Consider the following 16,477-nt stretch of genomic DNA (forward strand, 5'->3'; position numbering starts at 1 on the left):
TGTGAATCTGCTGCCGTGGACACGGGGGTGTCTGTCTGAGGCCCCGCTTTCAGTTTGGGGGGGGGCGCCCAGAAGTGGGATCGCCCGATCATGTGGTGATCCTGTGTTTAATCTTGAGGACCCGCCACACCGTTGTCCACACGGCTGCACTGTCTGACATCGCCACCAGGGGCACGGGGTTCTGATCCTTCACGCCCTCCCCCCTCGTGTCCACGCGGGGACTTGGCCCACTTGGTCAGGAGCGCACTGTGTGGGAGGCACATCCCACCCTGATTCGAGGTGGTTCCCGCCCAGTTCCCTTCCCCAACGGTGGGCTGAGCTGACCCCACGTACCCACTCTCACTGAGATGTGACTTCTCCCCACCAGGGCATCTCCCTGCAGGACCTCCTGTGCCAGCTGGGCCGGCCCTTCAAGGAGTATGAGCTCTGGGCTCTGTCCCACGCGTGTCTCAGTGCTCTGCGTGCACACAGCGAGCACCCAGGTGAAGTTCTGCCCCGCGGTTCCGTGTTCAGCCCGCCCCCCGATATGTTCCAAGGCCAAGACCAAGAGGAGCACCTGGGCCATGGGGCCGGCCTGGGGCCAGGCGGCTGTGTCCTCACTGTGAGCCAGTGGTGCCCTGGACATGTCTGCTCTGGTCTCAGGACCAGAGGGGCCCAGGGCAGAGTGTGAGCTGTGTGGATGGCCCACATCCCCTCATTGGGGCGACACTGTCCCCAAGGAAGCAACGTTGGCCAGGGAGAGGGGGGGATTTCAGACACTACCCCGATTCGCAGCCCCCTGAAGCACAGCCCTCCCGGACAACGTGGTGGCCGACAGCCCTTGAGATTACCAGGTCCTGGGGAGGGCGATGAGGAGAAAGTCTGCTGTCCGGTCCTGTGACCCCCAGGCCTTGGGGGTGCAGCCTCGACGGGGGCCCCTCAGGGGGGCAGCGCTGGGTGCTGGGCCATGTCCCCCCCGTGCCCCTCCTCTTCCTTGAGCTGCTTGCAGTTCCCAGCTTGATGTGCCCGGGGAAGCCTCGAAGAGCCCTCCCCGGGCCCTGTCCAGCCTCTGGCCCCTGTGCTGTGCTCCCTGGAGACTGGGGGCGGGGGCGGGGGCGGGGTGCTGTGGGCTGGGGGGGGAGCTGCCCCACCCTGAGCACACCACTGCGGGTTTTCTGGGACAGCCGGGTCCCCACGGTGAGTCTGGCCACCCTGACCCCACCTTCTCTTGCAGCGTACCTGTGCCTGGACTCCGTGCTGGTGGCCGAGGACGGGGCCGTTCTCTTCGGCCCACCCCCTGCCAATGGTGCGTACGCGGGGACACCCTCAGGAGCTGTGCTCCACCACAGACCCCCAAGGCTGAAAGGGAAACTAAGAGCTTGGGCCTTTCTCTCTCAGGCACTTACGACACGTTTTTTCTGGCTCCTGAAGTTGCAGACCAAGAGCTGGTGACGGAGAAGGTAACTGGGGCCTTGCCGTCCCTTCCCAGGGCCTCCTGCCCCACACCCTCGGTGGCGCCCCCTTCTGCCCAGAGAGCTGGGGTTGGGGGTGAGGCATGGGCCCCTCACCGGGACTCAGGGGGAGTCAGGGAGCCCTCCCCCAGTGCAGGAGTCGCCTCCCCAGCCCTGGCTCTCCTGGCCTGGGCAGCGTCCACCCAGCAGGTGCCTCCCGAGGGCGGCAGGGCGGGGGCTTCTGCATGGACAGCTCTGGGCGGTATGTGTTGGCTCAAGAGAGCTCAGGGCTGAACTTTCAGGAATATTTACAAGGCATTTGTTAAACAGAGTGTTATTAAAAATTAAATTGTACACACTTACGGGGCGCCCGGCTGGCTCAGTCGGTGGAGCATGTGACTCTTGATCTTGGGGTGGTGCGTTCAAGCCCCACGTTGGGCATGGAGCCCACTTTAAAAAATAATAACAAAATGAAACAAAAATTAAATTATACAAACTTTAAATTAAGTAAATTATATTCAAAACCAAGGTAGAACTCCACTTCCCTACTCCCCGACTAAGTACAGCTAGAAACCCCGCGTCCCTAAAACAAACGTGAGAAGTGTGCAAGGCAGAGAGCAGAAGGCAGCCTGGCCGGGGCCTCGGGCTGAGGAGGGCACAGTGGTAAGGGCCCTGCTCCTTCTCTCTGCCTCATGCGTGGAGGCAAAGGTACTGCACTCGAGCCAGAGGAAGGGGCGAGGAGAGGGGCGGGCCTACCCAGGCGGTGCCAGAGGAGGCTGAGCACCCCCACCAGTCTATTCCAAGGACCCCTGCCCATTAAGCGGTGAAGATCATGTATGTGGGGAGCCTGGACCCCCACCACTGCACCCAACCCCCTGCAGTAGCAAATGCCCTTCGAGGCCGAGTGTTGCCAAAGGAGGCCTCATGGAGAGCTGGAACTCCCACCGTCACCCAGCGGCAACAAGGCCACCCCTACCTCGTGCTGGGAGTGGAGGCAGGTGAGGAGCAGAAAGGATGTCCTCCCACCCCTCCCGGCCAGAGGTGTGACACCGGAGGCCCAACAGGGAGCCAGGATTCCCACCCCCTCCAGCAGCAAAGACGATCCCCCTCCTCAGGTGTCAGTTGAGGCCAAATACAGAACCTGGACTGTGCCCCCACCTGGCAATAACAAGATGGTGTCTCCTTTTCCGGACAGTGCTGTCAGAGAAAGTCAGGTAAAACAAGTTAAATAAGATCTAGAGGCTTACAACATGAAAATGTCCAGGTTTCAACCAAAAGTCACTTGCCACACCAAGAACCAGGGAGATTCAAACCTAATGAAAAAAGACAATCAACAGATGCCAATGTTGACACTGTGGGATACAGCCAAAGCAGGGCTAAGAGGGAAATTCGTAGCACTAACTGCATATGTGAGAAAAGAGGTAAACGCTCAAGTCAGTAATCTAAGCTCCTCAAGAACCTAGAAGAAGAGCAACACAGACCCAGAGCAGAGGAAGGAAGTCATGAAGACGAGAGCAGAAATCAATGAAAATGGAATAACAATAGAGAAAACAGTGAAGTGAAGAGGTGGTTCTTGGTAAAGACCAACAAAATGTGAAGACTTGCAGCAAAACTGACAACAATAAAAAGAAGACACAAATTACTAATATCAGGAATGACACAGAGGATTCCCCGACAAACCCTTCAGGCATCGAAAGAATAATGGAATACCACAGATAAGTCTACACACATAAATTCGACAACTTAGATGAAATGGGCCAGTTCTTCAGAAATCATACACTACCACAATGCATTCGATATGAAATAGATCTTTGAACAGCCCTTGACTATTGAGGAAATTGAATTTGTACACTTAAAGGTCTCAAAAAATAAATCTTTGGGCCCAGCAGTTTCACGGGGGATTTCTACTCAATGTTTAAAGAAAAATTACTACCATTTCTACACAATCTTTTCCAAAAAAGAAAAGAAGAGAAAACACTTCCCAATATATTTAATTAAGCTAATATATATACTGTCAATGTAGATAGATAGATGAAAGATAGATAGATAGATAGATAGATAGAGGCATCTGTACACACACACACAGCAACATCTCTCATGAACATAAAGGCAAAAATCCTTAACAAAATATGCAGCTAGAATTCAGCAATATATAAAAACTATGCACCATGACAAAGTGGGGGGGTATTCTAGGGATAAAGGGCTGGTTTAGTATTTGAAAATCAATTAGTCCAACATATTAACCAGCTAAAAAAAGAAAAATTCCATAATCACATTAATTGATGCAGGAAAACCATTTGGCAAAATTCAACACCCATTCATAATAACAACAAAAACCTGAGAAAAATACAAGTAGAAGAAACTTTCTCAGCTTAATAAAAAGCATCTACACACACATGCACGCACACACACACACACACACACACACACACACATACACACACACCCTATAGCTAACATCATACTCAATGGGGAAAGACTAAATGCTTTCCCCACGACTGGGAACAAAGCAAGGATGTCCACTCTCACTGCTCCTACTCAACATACTGCTGGAAGCTGTAGCCACTACAATAATGCAAAAAAAAAAAAAAAAAAAAAAAAAAGGCAAGTAGGAAGCATAAAGGCCAGGAAGAAGAAATAATACCATCACAGAAGACCTGTCTATGTGGAAAACTCCAAGGAAACTCACGGAATCTACCAAAGGACTCCTAGAATTAATAAGTGAGTTCTGATATAAGATAAACATTCAAAACTAAGTTGTATTTCTATATATTAGCAATGAACATGCAGACTCCAAAATTAAAAATACAGTGCGTGCTCTCAGCACTAGCACCATCTCAGAAACCTCCAGGCCATGAACCAAGTGGAGGAAGAAGTAAATGCACAGGCTGAAGCATAAAAGAAGAATGATGAGGCAGAAGTTCAAGTAAACCACTAACTTGTGCACCCATGGAAGCTACGGGAGGGGAAACAAGGAAAGCCAAAGTCCAGGGACACTGGCACAATTATTGGACTGCACACCTACTTTCTAGATCTTGTTTCAGAAACAAATGGATCTAGAAACATCCATCCTCATCTGATTGCAACAACCACCTTTGAGAGACCCACCTTGCTCATACAAAAACAGTCCCTTTTGGTCCTTTGCCCTGGATCTGTGATTTTCAGGACTAATCCTGTACTCAGAATGCAACGTGTACAATAAATCATTTCTTCTGTTGTCCTAGCTGAAATATACATATAAATATAAATTTAATTAAGATACAAACTTTATGTAAATGTACAATCACTCAAAAATTGAAATACTTACATGTAATCTAACCAAGCACACACAGGACTGAATGCTGAACGCTACAAAATGCTGACGAAAGAAATCCAAGAAAATCTCTGGGATGGAGAGCCAGGCAGAGAGCTTTTATCCTTGACACCAGAAGCAGTATCCTTACATTTTTCACAAAAGGAAAAGTGGGCAAAACGAACTTCATCAAAATTAAAAACTGACCAAGTGGGATTTATTCCATGCCTGAAAGGCTGACTCAACAATGGAAAATCAATTAATTTAACACATCACATCAATGGGCTAAAGAAGAAAAGTTGTGTTTGTGTTAATAGACGCTAAGCTATTGATGAAATTCACTACACATTCAGGATGCAAGCTCTCAGCAACCTAGGAATGGAGGGAAACTTCCTCAACTTGATAAAGAACATCTACTAAAACCTACAGCTCACATAATTAATGGTGAGGAAACTAGATGCTTCCCCCCTAAGATTGGGGAAAACTCAAGAATGTCATTCTCACCACTCCTATTCAACATCATACTGGTATTCCTAGCTAATGGAGTAAGACAAGAAAAGAAAATGTGTACAGATTGAGAAGGAAGAAATAAAACTGTCCTTGTTCACAAGTGACATGATTGCCTATTTAGAAAATCCCAAAGAATCAACAAAAATCTCCTGGAACTAATAAACAATTTTTTAAGTTTATTTATTTATTTATATTGACAGAGCGAGAGGCAGGGGAGAAACCTAAACAGGCTCTGCACTGACAGATGCAGGGCTTGAACCCACAAACCATGAGATCACGACCTGAGCCAAAACGGAGTGTTGGACGCTTAACTGACTAAGATCCCCCAGGCACCCCAATAAGCAACTATAGCAAGATTTCGGGATAGCAGGTTAATATGCAAAAGTCGGTTGCTTTACTGTTTACCACCAGTGCACAATTGGATTTTGGAATTACAAACACAATGCAATCTACATTCATACCAAAAAAAATTACTTATATATAAATCTAACAAAATATGTATAAGATCTATACGGAAAACTACAAAACCCTAATGGAAGAAAAGCCTACATAGAGAGACATTCCATATTCATGGATAGGAATATTCAATACTGTTAAGGTATCAGTTCTTCCAAATCTGATGTATAAATCAGATGCAATTTCAATCAAAATTCCAGCAAGTTACTCATGGATATCAACGATCTGATTTTAAAGTATGTATGGAGAGATAAAAGACCCAGAACAGCCAGCAAATATTGAGGGAGAAGAAGAACGTCAGAAAACTGACAATACCCAATTTTAAAACTTACCGTAGAGCAATAATGGTCGAGACAGGGTGGTGTTGACAAAAGAACAGACAAATAAATGGAACAGAATAGAGGGCCCAGAAATAGACACACACAAATAGAGTCAACTGGTCTTTAACAAAGGAGCAAAGGCAATTCGGTGGAGAAAGGGCAGTCTCTTTAACAAATGGCGCTGGGACAACTGGAAGTCCGCATGCAAAAAAAAAAAAAAAAAGAATCTAGACAGAGACCTTGCACCTTTCACAAACATTAACTCAAAATGGATCACAGACCTAAATGCAAAATGCAAAACCATAAAACTCCTAGAAAATAATGGAGAAATCTGGCAACAACTTCTGGGCGCAACACAAAATCATGATCCATGAAAGAGAAAATTGATGTCAGACTTCAGTAAAATTTCAAACTTCTGCTCCACAAAAGATATTATTGAGAGTGAAAAGACAAGCCAGGAACTGATAGAAAATATTTGCAAAGCACACACAAAGACCTCTTAAAACTCAACAATAAAAAAGCAAACAACCCGGTTAAAAAGTGGGCCCAAGGTCTGTGCAGACCCTCACGGAAGAAGACAGAGTGTGGTTAAGGAGCATGTGGAAGATGTTCGACCTCCTGTGGCACCTGGGATTGCAAAACAGGAAGCGGCCCCTGGGCCCCGGCTGGAATGGCGACAACCCAACACCGACCATACGCGTGCCGGCCAGAATGTGGGGCCGCGGGGGCTCTCGCTCATCGTGGTCGGCACAGCCCTTCGGGAGACAGCTCGGCAGATTCTTTGACCACCCTGCAGCCCAGAAACTGCCTTCCCGGGTGCTTATCCTGGAGAAATGAAACGTCCGCACAGAATCACGCACACGAACGACCACGGCAGCTGTACTCAGAATAGCCCCAAACTGGAAACAACCCAGATGTCTGTCTGGGGTGAATGGTAAAACTGGCTGTGGTCCATCCACACCATGGATTGCTACCCAGCAGTCAGAGGAACGGGGTATTGATAAGGCAGCAACCTGGAAGGATCTCCACTTAATTAAAAGCCAATCCCAAAAGGTCACATATTGTGTAATTCCATTTATGTGAAATGGCACAATTAAAGAAACAGAGAACAGATTAGTAGTTGCCAGGGATTAAGTACACGTGGCTGAGGGCTGTTGCCCTGCCTCATGCAGGAAGCGCTCTGTACCTTGATCGTGTGGATGCCTCGTCTTGGCTGGGACGTTGTCCTGCAGCTTTGCAAGATGTTACTATCATGCAGAACTGGTCCGGGCACACAGTCTCTCTGGACTGTTTCTTACAACTGTATGTGAATCCATAATTATCTCAAAATAAGAGGTTTAGCTTTTTAAAAACGTTCATAAGTATCTACAGCTGATAACTTCATTCATGCGTGACTGTCGTGCACGGTGGCCTGTGCTCCTGGCGGTGGGAGCGCTCCTGGAGGGCACCGCTGGCACTGCCCCTGCCCCCGCGCACTGGCACCACTTGAGCAGCTTGAAGGTGGCCTCGCGGGAGCGTCCACACTGGGGAGATCGGCACACGCGGTCTGGTCAGCTGCACAGACTTAACGAGGGGACGGAGGAAATGTTAACGATGCAGCTGAACGCAGAGGTGCTCCGCGCCTGCCGTGACCCTCCAGAACTGCTGGTGGCGGGACAGCAGCCGGCTTACAGCAGCGAAGCTCGCACCGGGCCTTCCTCGGGTCGCTCTCATCCCGCCCGTTGAGTTAAATGAAAACGAAGCCAGCACGCCTGTCGGGCCACCTGTGTGACTTCCGGTACAAGAGCTGGAAAATCAGTGCCCACGTCCGGTGACACCCCTTGGCTCTCTGCAGCTGACAAAAAAAGAGTATCACACCTTACCCTCTTTTTTAAACTGTGTGGTTCCCATCATTTGCATCAGGAACGTTTAGAGTAAACTGATGTGTGTAGACACGGGTATTTTTTTTAACGTTTATTTACTTTTGAGAGAGAGTCCGGACTTAACCGCCAGAGCCGCCCAGGTGCCCGAGGAAGGTGCTGTTGCTCAGAGAACCTGCTGCTAAATAGCAGCACACTGCTGGCTTGGGGGGCTCCTGGCCTCTGAACCCGAGCCGCGGCCTCCAGCTGCCTGAGGACAGCGGAAGGTGGGAGGGTCCCACGGAGGCCTCAGGTCTTGGCTGCTCACACCTGAGGGTGATGACCCGGGAGTGCTTGGTAAGCACGCAGGTTCCCAGGCCAGTCCCCGCTCCCCCAGGGATCTGACTCAGGGTCTGGCGGACCTCCAAGCTCCGAGGAGGTGCGAACCGGGGGTGCGGATCAGAGCCACCGTCCTGCTGGCGCCCCGGGTGCCCCTGGGGGACCCCCGGGTGGGGACGTGCTGCTGAGCAGGGCTGGCCTTTCCCTCCCCCGCCCCCAGGCCTCCGTGTACTGTGTGGCTGCGGTCCTGTGGACGGCAGCCAAGTTCAGCGTTCCCCGAGACCACAAGCTGGCCCTGCCTCGCAGGCTCAAGACCCTCCTCTTGGACATGGCTAGACGCAGCGCCCAGGAGCGGCCGTGTGCGGCAGAGGCCATCAAGGTAACCACACTGCGGTCGGGACCCCAGCTCACAGTCCAGGGCCTGAGCGATGGCCGACAGGGGACACAGGTTCTTGTTTCCAGGAAGAGTGGGTGCTGGACAGACGGCCATGGGTTTCATTTGTGAACAGGCGGTAGACGGTGTCTGCTGCTCACCCCCGGACCACCCCATTGTCTCCATGGGTTCGCCGGGCCAGGGTGGGTGGGGAATGTCCTGGGGCCAGCCCGACCCCTGCCCTCATGCCCTGCCAGACGGGACAGAGGCTTCTCCCCAACAACCGACTTCCCACAGCAACTCTGAGGGTCTCTCGGCCTCCCCTCTGGTCTCTCCAGACTGGGCGGGGGCCTGATGGGGCCGGATCCTGACCCTCCCAACAGTGCCCACGTCTGCCAGCAAGAGCTGGACACCTGAGGGGGAACTGGGCCACTGTCTCAGTGACGGAGAGGCCACAGGAAGGCCACCTGTGGAGGGAGAAGCCCTGTGCTGGCCTCCTCTGCCCCTGACTGCCCTGCTTCACCAAGTGAGGAGGAGCCCTGTGTCAAAGAGAGACACTCAGACATCAGCTACGATGCCCAGACACGCTACCCAGCAGCCACAGACAGACAGACAGCCGGGGGACGGCCCGCAGGGGAAGGAGTTGCGCTCTACTCCAGATCTGCACGGAGGCGGCTGGAGGTTACGGGGAGAGTGGGGACACAAGCGGAAACTGCCCCGGGGCGGGTCAGCACCAGCACACGGACGCTGGGAGCCGGGACCCACCTTTCTTGATGGTCGAGCTTCGGGGGATCAGGCATAAGCCCCTGAACAAGACCGTCCTGGGTCGTGAGAGTCACATACGCCCCACAGGGGCGGAGGAGGGGTTCACAGCCGTGACCTTTGATAGTAATTGCTCTAAGGCAGGAGGGCATAGCCTCTGCCTGGCGTTGGCTCGAACAAACTGAGGTTTTCCAGGCAGGAGCCCGAAGGGGTCGGGGCCGTCCCTGACTTCGGCCGCCCCAAGCCGCGCTCTGGCTGGCCAGCCTCTGTGCAGGGCTTGGTTGGGGCTCCCGCCAGCAGTTAGGAAATGACCTAGGTGTTCCGGGGGAGGGAAGGTGCTTACACGGTAGCTTAAAAAAGAATCTTTATCTTTCTTAATCTTCACTGTCAATACCGTCCATGACCCCAGATGAAAAGTAGACGTTCTCATCATGACATTCTCTCCCCAAATATCAGAATGTTTGAGCTTGTAGAGTCAGTTCCCAGGGGTCAGCTGCATTTTCAGGGTCCACCCCCCATCCCAGAGCGTTTCTTCCTGTGCACGCACAGGCGGGGCACACGCACAGACGCGGGGACAGACAGCTGGCTTCAAACCTGCCTGGGCCCCATCCACATTTGTCCTGCAAGCAGCCACTGCCTTGTTGTCAAGGTCACCGAGGACTCGGGCCTGCCTGGGTCAAATTGCAGTTAATTGGAAATGTCTACAGAAGTTTTCTCTTGCCTGTTTTTTTAGGTTGCAGTTTTGGGGTTTGCTGTCTGTGCATGTGGGAGCTGACTGGTCTGCCCCTAACTCCTCTGTGGTTCTGTAGCATCACCTGTTCTTGAAGTCTTTAGAGGGACAGGCTGGAAAGGTCATGTGTCATTGTGCCCTCCTCTCCGGCGCTGAGGCAGCCCCTCAGCAAGGGGTGGGGGGCATTTCTGTTCAGCCTTTATTCCTTCTACGTGGGGCTGCAGAATTTCATCCCCGGCTGCCCGAGGCTGGGGTCTGCTTCCTGTACACGAAGCCCCCAGGCCCTCCTCCCTGCCGCTGTGCACTCTCTCAAGGGCTCCTGCCCAAGGCATGCTCCCCTCTACGTTTGGAGTGACGTGGGCCCGGCCTGCGGCCTCCCAGATGCCGGACACGGGGCTCCTTCTTTCAGATATGCAGCACTTACCTCCTTCAGCGAGGCATGGACAGCAGGAAGATTTTAGCCCACCTGAGGGCGTCCACCTGCAAGGTAAGACGGTGCCCTGCAGAGTGTGTGTGAAGCCCCCTCGGTTCTGTGCTGGGGCCCGGGCCCTGGGGAGACGAGGACGCTTGTTCTCGCCGTTTACTGTGCAGGTGGAGAGCGAGTTTAGGAAAGGGGGGGCATACCCCACAGTGACCCTCAGGCACAGGTGGCTGTCAGCCTCCTGGGCCTGCGGGCCCGGCGGGCCCCGTGGATGGCAGACAGGCACACACACTCCCCCGCAGCGACGGTGCCCTAGAAACCTACCCACACTTTGTTGAATTGGGAAGCAAGCGCCCCCAAGGCTCCCATTGGAAAGAGAAGCAAACCAGGGGGCACCCGGCTGCCTCAGTCGGGGGAGGAGGGGACTCTTGATCTCAGGGTTGTGCGTTTGAGCCCCACACTGGGTGGAGACATAACTGAAAAATAAAATCTGAAAAATAAATAGAGAGAGAAACAAGTCCAGTGTGTGAGCCAGTGCCAGCTAAGAGCTCCGCTGAAAAGTCGGGGAGCGCTCCACGGCGTCCACTCGGGACCGCCGGGCCCCTGGACTCATGTTGACTGGGGCCATCCTGTTCTTCTGCCTCAGGTTGACCAGGAGGAGGAGACCATCGGCCTCCAGAACGCTCTCTCGGTGGTGGAGCTGAACCCCAGTGCGATGCCGCCTCCCGGGCCCAGCTCAGGTGAGCCGCCAGGGCCTGGCCCTTCCTGCCCCCGACGCCACGGCTACCCCCGCTGCTGACCCCCCAGCCCTGGGCGGACACCCACAGGCAGCCACCACGGGGCCCCGGAGCAGGGTGTCCAGGACCTCCTGGCGGCCTGGCTGTCCACCTCTGGTCTGACGGCCCTGTCACGCTCCCGTGTCCACATCCACGTGCCGCTGCCCAGCTCCTGTCCTGCCCCGTCTTCCCCCCAGCCTGGCTGTCATGCCGGGTGGTAACCCCCATCCTGCAGCACAAAGAAGAGCCCCTCCTCCCATCCGTGGCCTTCTCCGTGGCTCCCAGCTCTGCCACCCTTGGCCCTGGCCGCCTCAGGCCTGTCAAAGTCCCCTTGGAGCCCCACGGGGGGAGGGGTGCAGCACCCGCGGGGGCGGGGAGGAGCCAGCGCACCTTATGGCAGAGGTGGGAGCTGCTCCAGGGCATGTCGGGGCCCGCACTCACGCGCAGTCTGTCCCCAGGCTTTGTTCAGGTCGGCGGAGACACCAGGCTGGTGTCAGTGCAGGGGCCCGTGCCCACTCAACCCTCCTGCTGCGAAGCGGCCGCCTCCCTGCCGGCCGCCTTCACCTCGGCAGCCACACACTTCAAGCCCATTGTACTGGCACCAGATGCAGGTGACGCCAGGTGAGCAGCCCCATCCCGGAGCTGGCGGGGTCCCCGAGCCCCTCCTCAGCGCTCTCTCCTTCTCTCTGTGTTCTCAGGGACCGGGAGGGCACTGCGAAGCAAGCTCCCGAGACCCATGGAGCAGCCCCCAGCCAGAAGATTCCTGACCAGCTGGTACCGGGTGCCGGACCACAGGGAGCAGCCCCAGAGCCTCTCAGAGAGTCCGTGCCGAGAGACACGGGCCAGGGGAACCCCTGCACCCCTCCCCCTGCCCCGGCCAGCCCGCCGGAGGAGGCTTCACCAGCGATGCCTGCATCCTCTACGGCTGTCCCACCCCTGAAGGCACAGGTGCCCCCCACGGAGCAAGGGCCAGACCCGGTAGCCCTGCCTGGAGCCTCTTCCGAGGGCCTCAGGCCTCGGCCCCCAGGGTCCAGTGCAGCCCGCCATGACCTGGGTCACCCAGCCAAGCCGCCCAGGAGCAAGGCCACTGAGGGCCCAGACCAGGAGCCGGGGGGTCCCCCGTCAGCCCCGAGGGACCCCTCCCTGGCCAAGGCGAGTCCAGACAGCCCCAAGGGCACCTCGGTCCCAGAGCAGGATGACCAGGCCCCAGACAGTCACCGCGAGCGGCCCCTGCCAGCAGACCGCAAGCTCTGTCCGCCCAGTGTGGACGCCTCACCCCTCCCGAAGAGGACGGCCTGTCCGTCGCTGCAGGAGGCCATGCGCCTCATCCAAGAGGAGTTTGCCTTTGACGGCTACTTGGACAACGGGCTGGAGGCTCTGATCATGGGTATCACGGGGGGGACCACAGGGCTCCCCGGAGCAGCCCCAGGACCAGGGAGAGGCCATGGGGGGACGCAGTACACTGTAGGGGGTCCGTGTGAAGGGGGAACTGGGGTCGTCACAAAGAGGGGGCCCCCCACTCATCCATCTGCACCAAGAGCTCAGGGGGCAGAGCTGAGCCCCCCAGGATTCGGCCGGCAGCAGAGTCTTAGGCAGGAAGAGGGACTTAGAGCCCTGGCGCCCCCGCCCGGCCCCCTGCCAGCTCCTTCCGCCCTGGAGAGCGGGGAGCACGGAAGGTGCTCTCCCACGTGGTAACTGGCCACTGTCATTTTGCAAACCCAGGGGAATACATTTACGCCCTGAAAGACCTCACCTACGCCACGTTCTGTGGGGCCATTTCGGAGAAGTTCTGTGACCTGTACTGGGGGGAACAGTTGCTGCACAATCTCTTCCACGTGGTGAACGGGAGGGCATCGGCCCCGGAGAAGTGAGTCCCCCACCCTGGGGCCTTGTTCCGCCTCCTCTAGGCCCCGGGCTGCCTTCCCTGCGCCCCCTCCCACCCCCCTGGGCTCCAGCTCCCCACCCTCCCCAGACTCGGCTGTCCACCAGGGTCCCCCTTGCCAGGCCTGCAGCCCACCCTGCGGGCGCCGGGCTCCTGTGGGCAGGGAGAGAGAGTGTGGGAGGCACAGCCCCTGCTCAGGTACCGGCCCGAGGAGGCAGAGTGACCCGGGGCCCGGAGGGGAGGACGCCCCCCAGGGAACGGGTCAGCGCTGGGTGACAGCAGGTGGATGGGGACCCTCCCTGTGCTGTCCCCCCACCCCCTGCCCCTTCAGAGACTGCCCTGCTGCTCTTCTGCCGGGGCCGGCCCATCCCCTCCTGGAGGACTGTCCACAGCGATGTGGGGGGTGCCTGGAGAGGCCCGATGCCCCGACACCCAGTCCCTGAGCCCCAGGCACACCTACAGCCCTCCCCGCCCCCGTCCCCGTGACTGCACCAGGCAGTGGGAGCCGCGAGACCGCCCTGCGGTGTTCACTGCCCGCCCCGTGCAGACAGGTCAACACTGCTGAACACCCGGAACCGGTGCCTGCCCCGCCCCGGGTCCCAACACTCACAGGCCCACAGGCAGCCAACGCCCCGCATTCTCACAGCACTGACCTCCAGAAAGCCCTGTGCCAATTATTTGGGCCCCTTAATTGTTCTGGAAGGAGGGTGCTCTGTGACAGCCTGTGGCCCGCAGTCAGGGTGTCCTCGGGAAGCTGGGTGGGGCCTCTGCTAAGTGGTGCGTGTTGGGCGGGGGGGGGGGAGGGGGGAGGGCCAGGTCACCGGTGGGCCCCCACCGCAGCCCAGGTGTGTTTACGTCGGGTGAGCTCTGGGGGCTTCTGCACATCCGCCCAGAGACTCCTGCTGGAAGGCAGTGCAGGGAAGCTGTGGCATCGTGGGGGGCCGACGGGCCAGGCCACAGGGGCGTCTGAAGCATCTTTCCCTCTGATGGCAGCGCTTCAGAGGAGGCCGTGTCACAGCCCCAGGGTGACGGGACTAGTGCTCCAAGTGGCTGCTCACTGTCCAGCAAAAGGCCGTCGTTGCACGGGGCGGGTAAGACATGGGCTCCATTGGGGCAAAAACTCTCCATGGCGGGGTCCACGTTGACTCTCTTGGTGTGGCTGGGTAATTCCAGGAGGGGCTTCCCTTTGCCCCGGGGTACCCCAGTGTCCTCTCAAAGGCACCCAGAGCAGGGCTCGCCAGCTGGGGACCTTGTGCCAGGAAGAGGGGGCTCTCCCACGCCCGCAGGTGGGTGGCACGCAGGAGCCCAGTGCACTGGGGGCCGGGGGGTCACATTCTGCTTCCTGGAGTCGCTGGCCAGCAGCCTGGTGATGGGACAAATCTTTGCTTCTTTCCTGGAAACATGTGCCAGTTAAAGAGTCTGAGGGTTATTTTCCTGGATTGTTAGCACAGGCTGCAGGATGCCGGAAATCTGTGTAATTTCACGGATCCCGTGGGAGTGGGGCATGGCTGTAGGAGTCAGGCTGCGTGACTGTGATCACACGTGTCACGGCCATCGGAGCAGGTGGCGAGCACAGGCACCTCACCCCACCCTTCTACCGCGTGCGCACTCCAGGAAGTTTGAGAGCAAAGTGAGGGCGCCCACCGGGCCCCCAGCGCCCTGCTGGCCCTCCGTCCATTCTGGTTCTCCTCATCTACACACAAGCAGCTCACGACCCAGGGGTCTCCTCCCCCACCCCGGGACAGCCCGTGTTGGGAGGGGATCTGAGGGATCCTCCTGGGAGGCAGGACCCCTGCCCTGAACCCTCAGAACCCTCTTCAGGGGGGCACCCTGCCGTCTCGAGGGGCTCGTCTGAGCGCAGTCAGCTTCTCTGTGAAGAGCTGGTGATGGACCCTGCCACTCGAGCTGCATTTTCGAGGGTGGCCATCCTCTCCTGTGCAGGGAAGGAGAAACCGGCCACCGCTCGCGTCAGCCGAGCCCCCTGCCCGCCCCCGCCGCTGTCCGACGTGGACGCAGACGAGCTCTCACGGGGTAACTTTGAGGTGGGATTCCGGCCTCAGAAGTCGGTCAAAGCCGAGCGGGAACAGCAGCCGGAGGCCGGAGAGCACGGGCAGCAGGGTGCGGGCCCCGAGGCAGTGGCCCGGCTGCCCCGGCCCAAGGACGGCGGCCTGGCCGTGAACCCCGGCCCGGCGGAGCTCCAGAGCTGCAGCCCCGGCTGGTGCAGTGCCTTCTACGAGGCCGACTGCTTCGGCGCCGACGTCTACAGCTACGTGCGGGAGTTGGCAAGGCAGAAAGCCGGTGGGGCCATGGATGCCGACGCCCAGAGCCCGGTGAGTCCTGGGCCGCTGCCCGGTGCTGGGGGAGGGGGTGCAAGTCCCGCGTGGCGGCAGGCAGTGGGGCATGGTGTGCACAGAGCCCCTCCCCGTGCCCCATTCCGTGGCCCCCGCCCGCCACCAGTGGCCCCCGCTGGTCTGGGCACCCCCTCCACATCTGGGGTAGGAAATGGCTTCTGTCTCTTTGTGAGCTGGGCAAGTGGGCCACGCGTGGCGGGAGAGGACCTCGTGAGGGCGACCACAGTTGGGTTCAGGCCGCGTCTCTGGTGGGCCAGGCAGGTGCAGCTCCCTCCCCCCAGGCAGCCTCCTGCCCCTTGGGCAGCACACCCACCGTGATGAGAAAAGTGCCGTAGGCGCCTTGCCCATGGCAGTCCATTCAGCCTGGGCCCCGAGCTCCATCTGGCCCCGCCTGAGCTTCTCTTGCGAGCAGCCCACCCCTCCCCCCGCGCCATCCTGGTCAGGGCAGCCCAGGCTCCTCCCGGGCCAGCAGGGTGACAGGAGGGCACAAACCTGAGAGTGGTCAGGCCAGGCCAGTCCTTAGGTGAGGGCAGAGCCCCAGAGATCTGGACCCGAGGTTCCCCATAACCAGCCGCTCTGACCTGGGCTGTAGCCTCCCCCCGGGACCAGGGGCTCCCACGGAGGCGCACGAGGTGCGACCCCCCCCCCCCCCCAGCAGAGCAGACGGGAAGGAACCGTCAGCGCTCAAGCATCCTGCCCTGGCGCCTCTACCCGCCCCTGCTTGACTCACCTCCTCTGGCCTCCAAGCACAAGCCCCAGAAACGTTGCGTCGCCCCGGCCCTCACAGCACCATCTGAACCTTTCCCAGGTGTTTTCGCCTTGCTGGCCTCCGGCCACTGCCTCAACTTGGCTGCACTGCTCAGCCCTGCGCTAGACAGAGGACGGGCCCTGCCTGGTCCTGACGCACGTGTGGACGGCGGCCGTGCCCCGTGGAGCCGTGCCGCTCCTCCCGGCGTCGTGCCGCAGGCCCTGCATGTGCCGCCTCAGGCAACAGACT

At 57.3% G+C, this 16,477-nt stretch overlaps 1 protein-coding gene across 1 annotated transcript in view; it reads left to right on the forward strand.

Annotated features, from left to right (window-relative positions):
• KNDC1 (kinase non-catalytic C-lobe domain containing 1) overlaps positions 1-16,477 on the forward strand; it is a 63,164-nt gene that overhangs the window by 25,718 nt on the left and 20,969 nt on the right. The window contains exons 7-17 of the mRNA XM_042960900.1: positions 368-482; positions 1,214-1,285; positions 1,378-1,439; positions 8,406-8,564; positions 10,460-10,537; positions 11,118-11,211; positions 11,706-11,868; positions 11,946-12,634; positions 12,970-13,114; positions 14,123-14,220; positions 15,071-15,459. Of these exons, the coding sequence (XP_042816834.1) occupies positions 368-482; positions 1,214-1,285; positions 1,378-1,439; positions 8,406-8,564; positions 10,460-10,537; positions 11,118-11,211; positions 11,706-11,868; positions 11,946-12,634; positions 12,970-13,114; positions 14,123-14,220; positions 15,071-15,459 (2,064 nt within the window). The remainder of the gene's footprint in view (positions 1-367; positions 483-1,213; positions 1,286-1,377; positions 1,440-8,405; positions 8,565-10,459; positions 10,538-11,117; positions 11,212-11,705; positions 11,869-11,945; positions 12,635-12,969; positions 13,115-14,122; positions 14,221-15,070; positions 15,460-16,477) is intronic.

The sequence above is a fragment of the Panthera tigris genome, chromosome D2, assembly GCF_018350195.1.
Source record: "Panthera tigris isolate Pti1 chromosome D2, P.tigris_Pti1_mat1.1, whole genome shotgun sequence".
Lineage (NCBI taxonomy): Eukaryota > Metazoa > Chordata > Mammalia > Carnivora > Felidae > Panthera > Panthera tigris.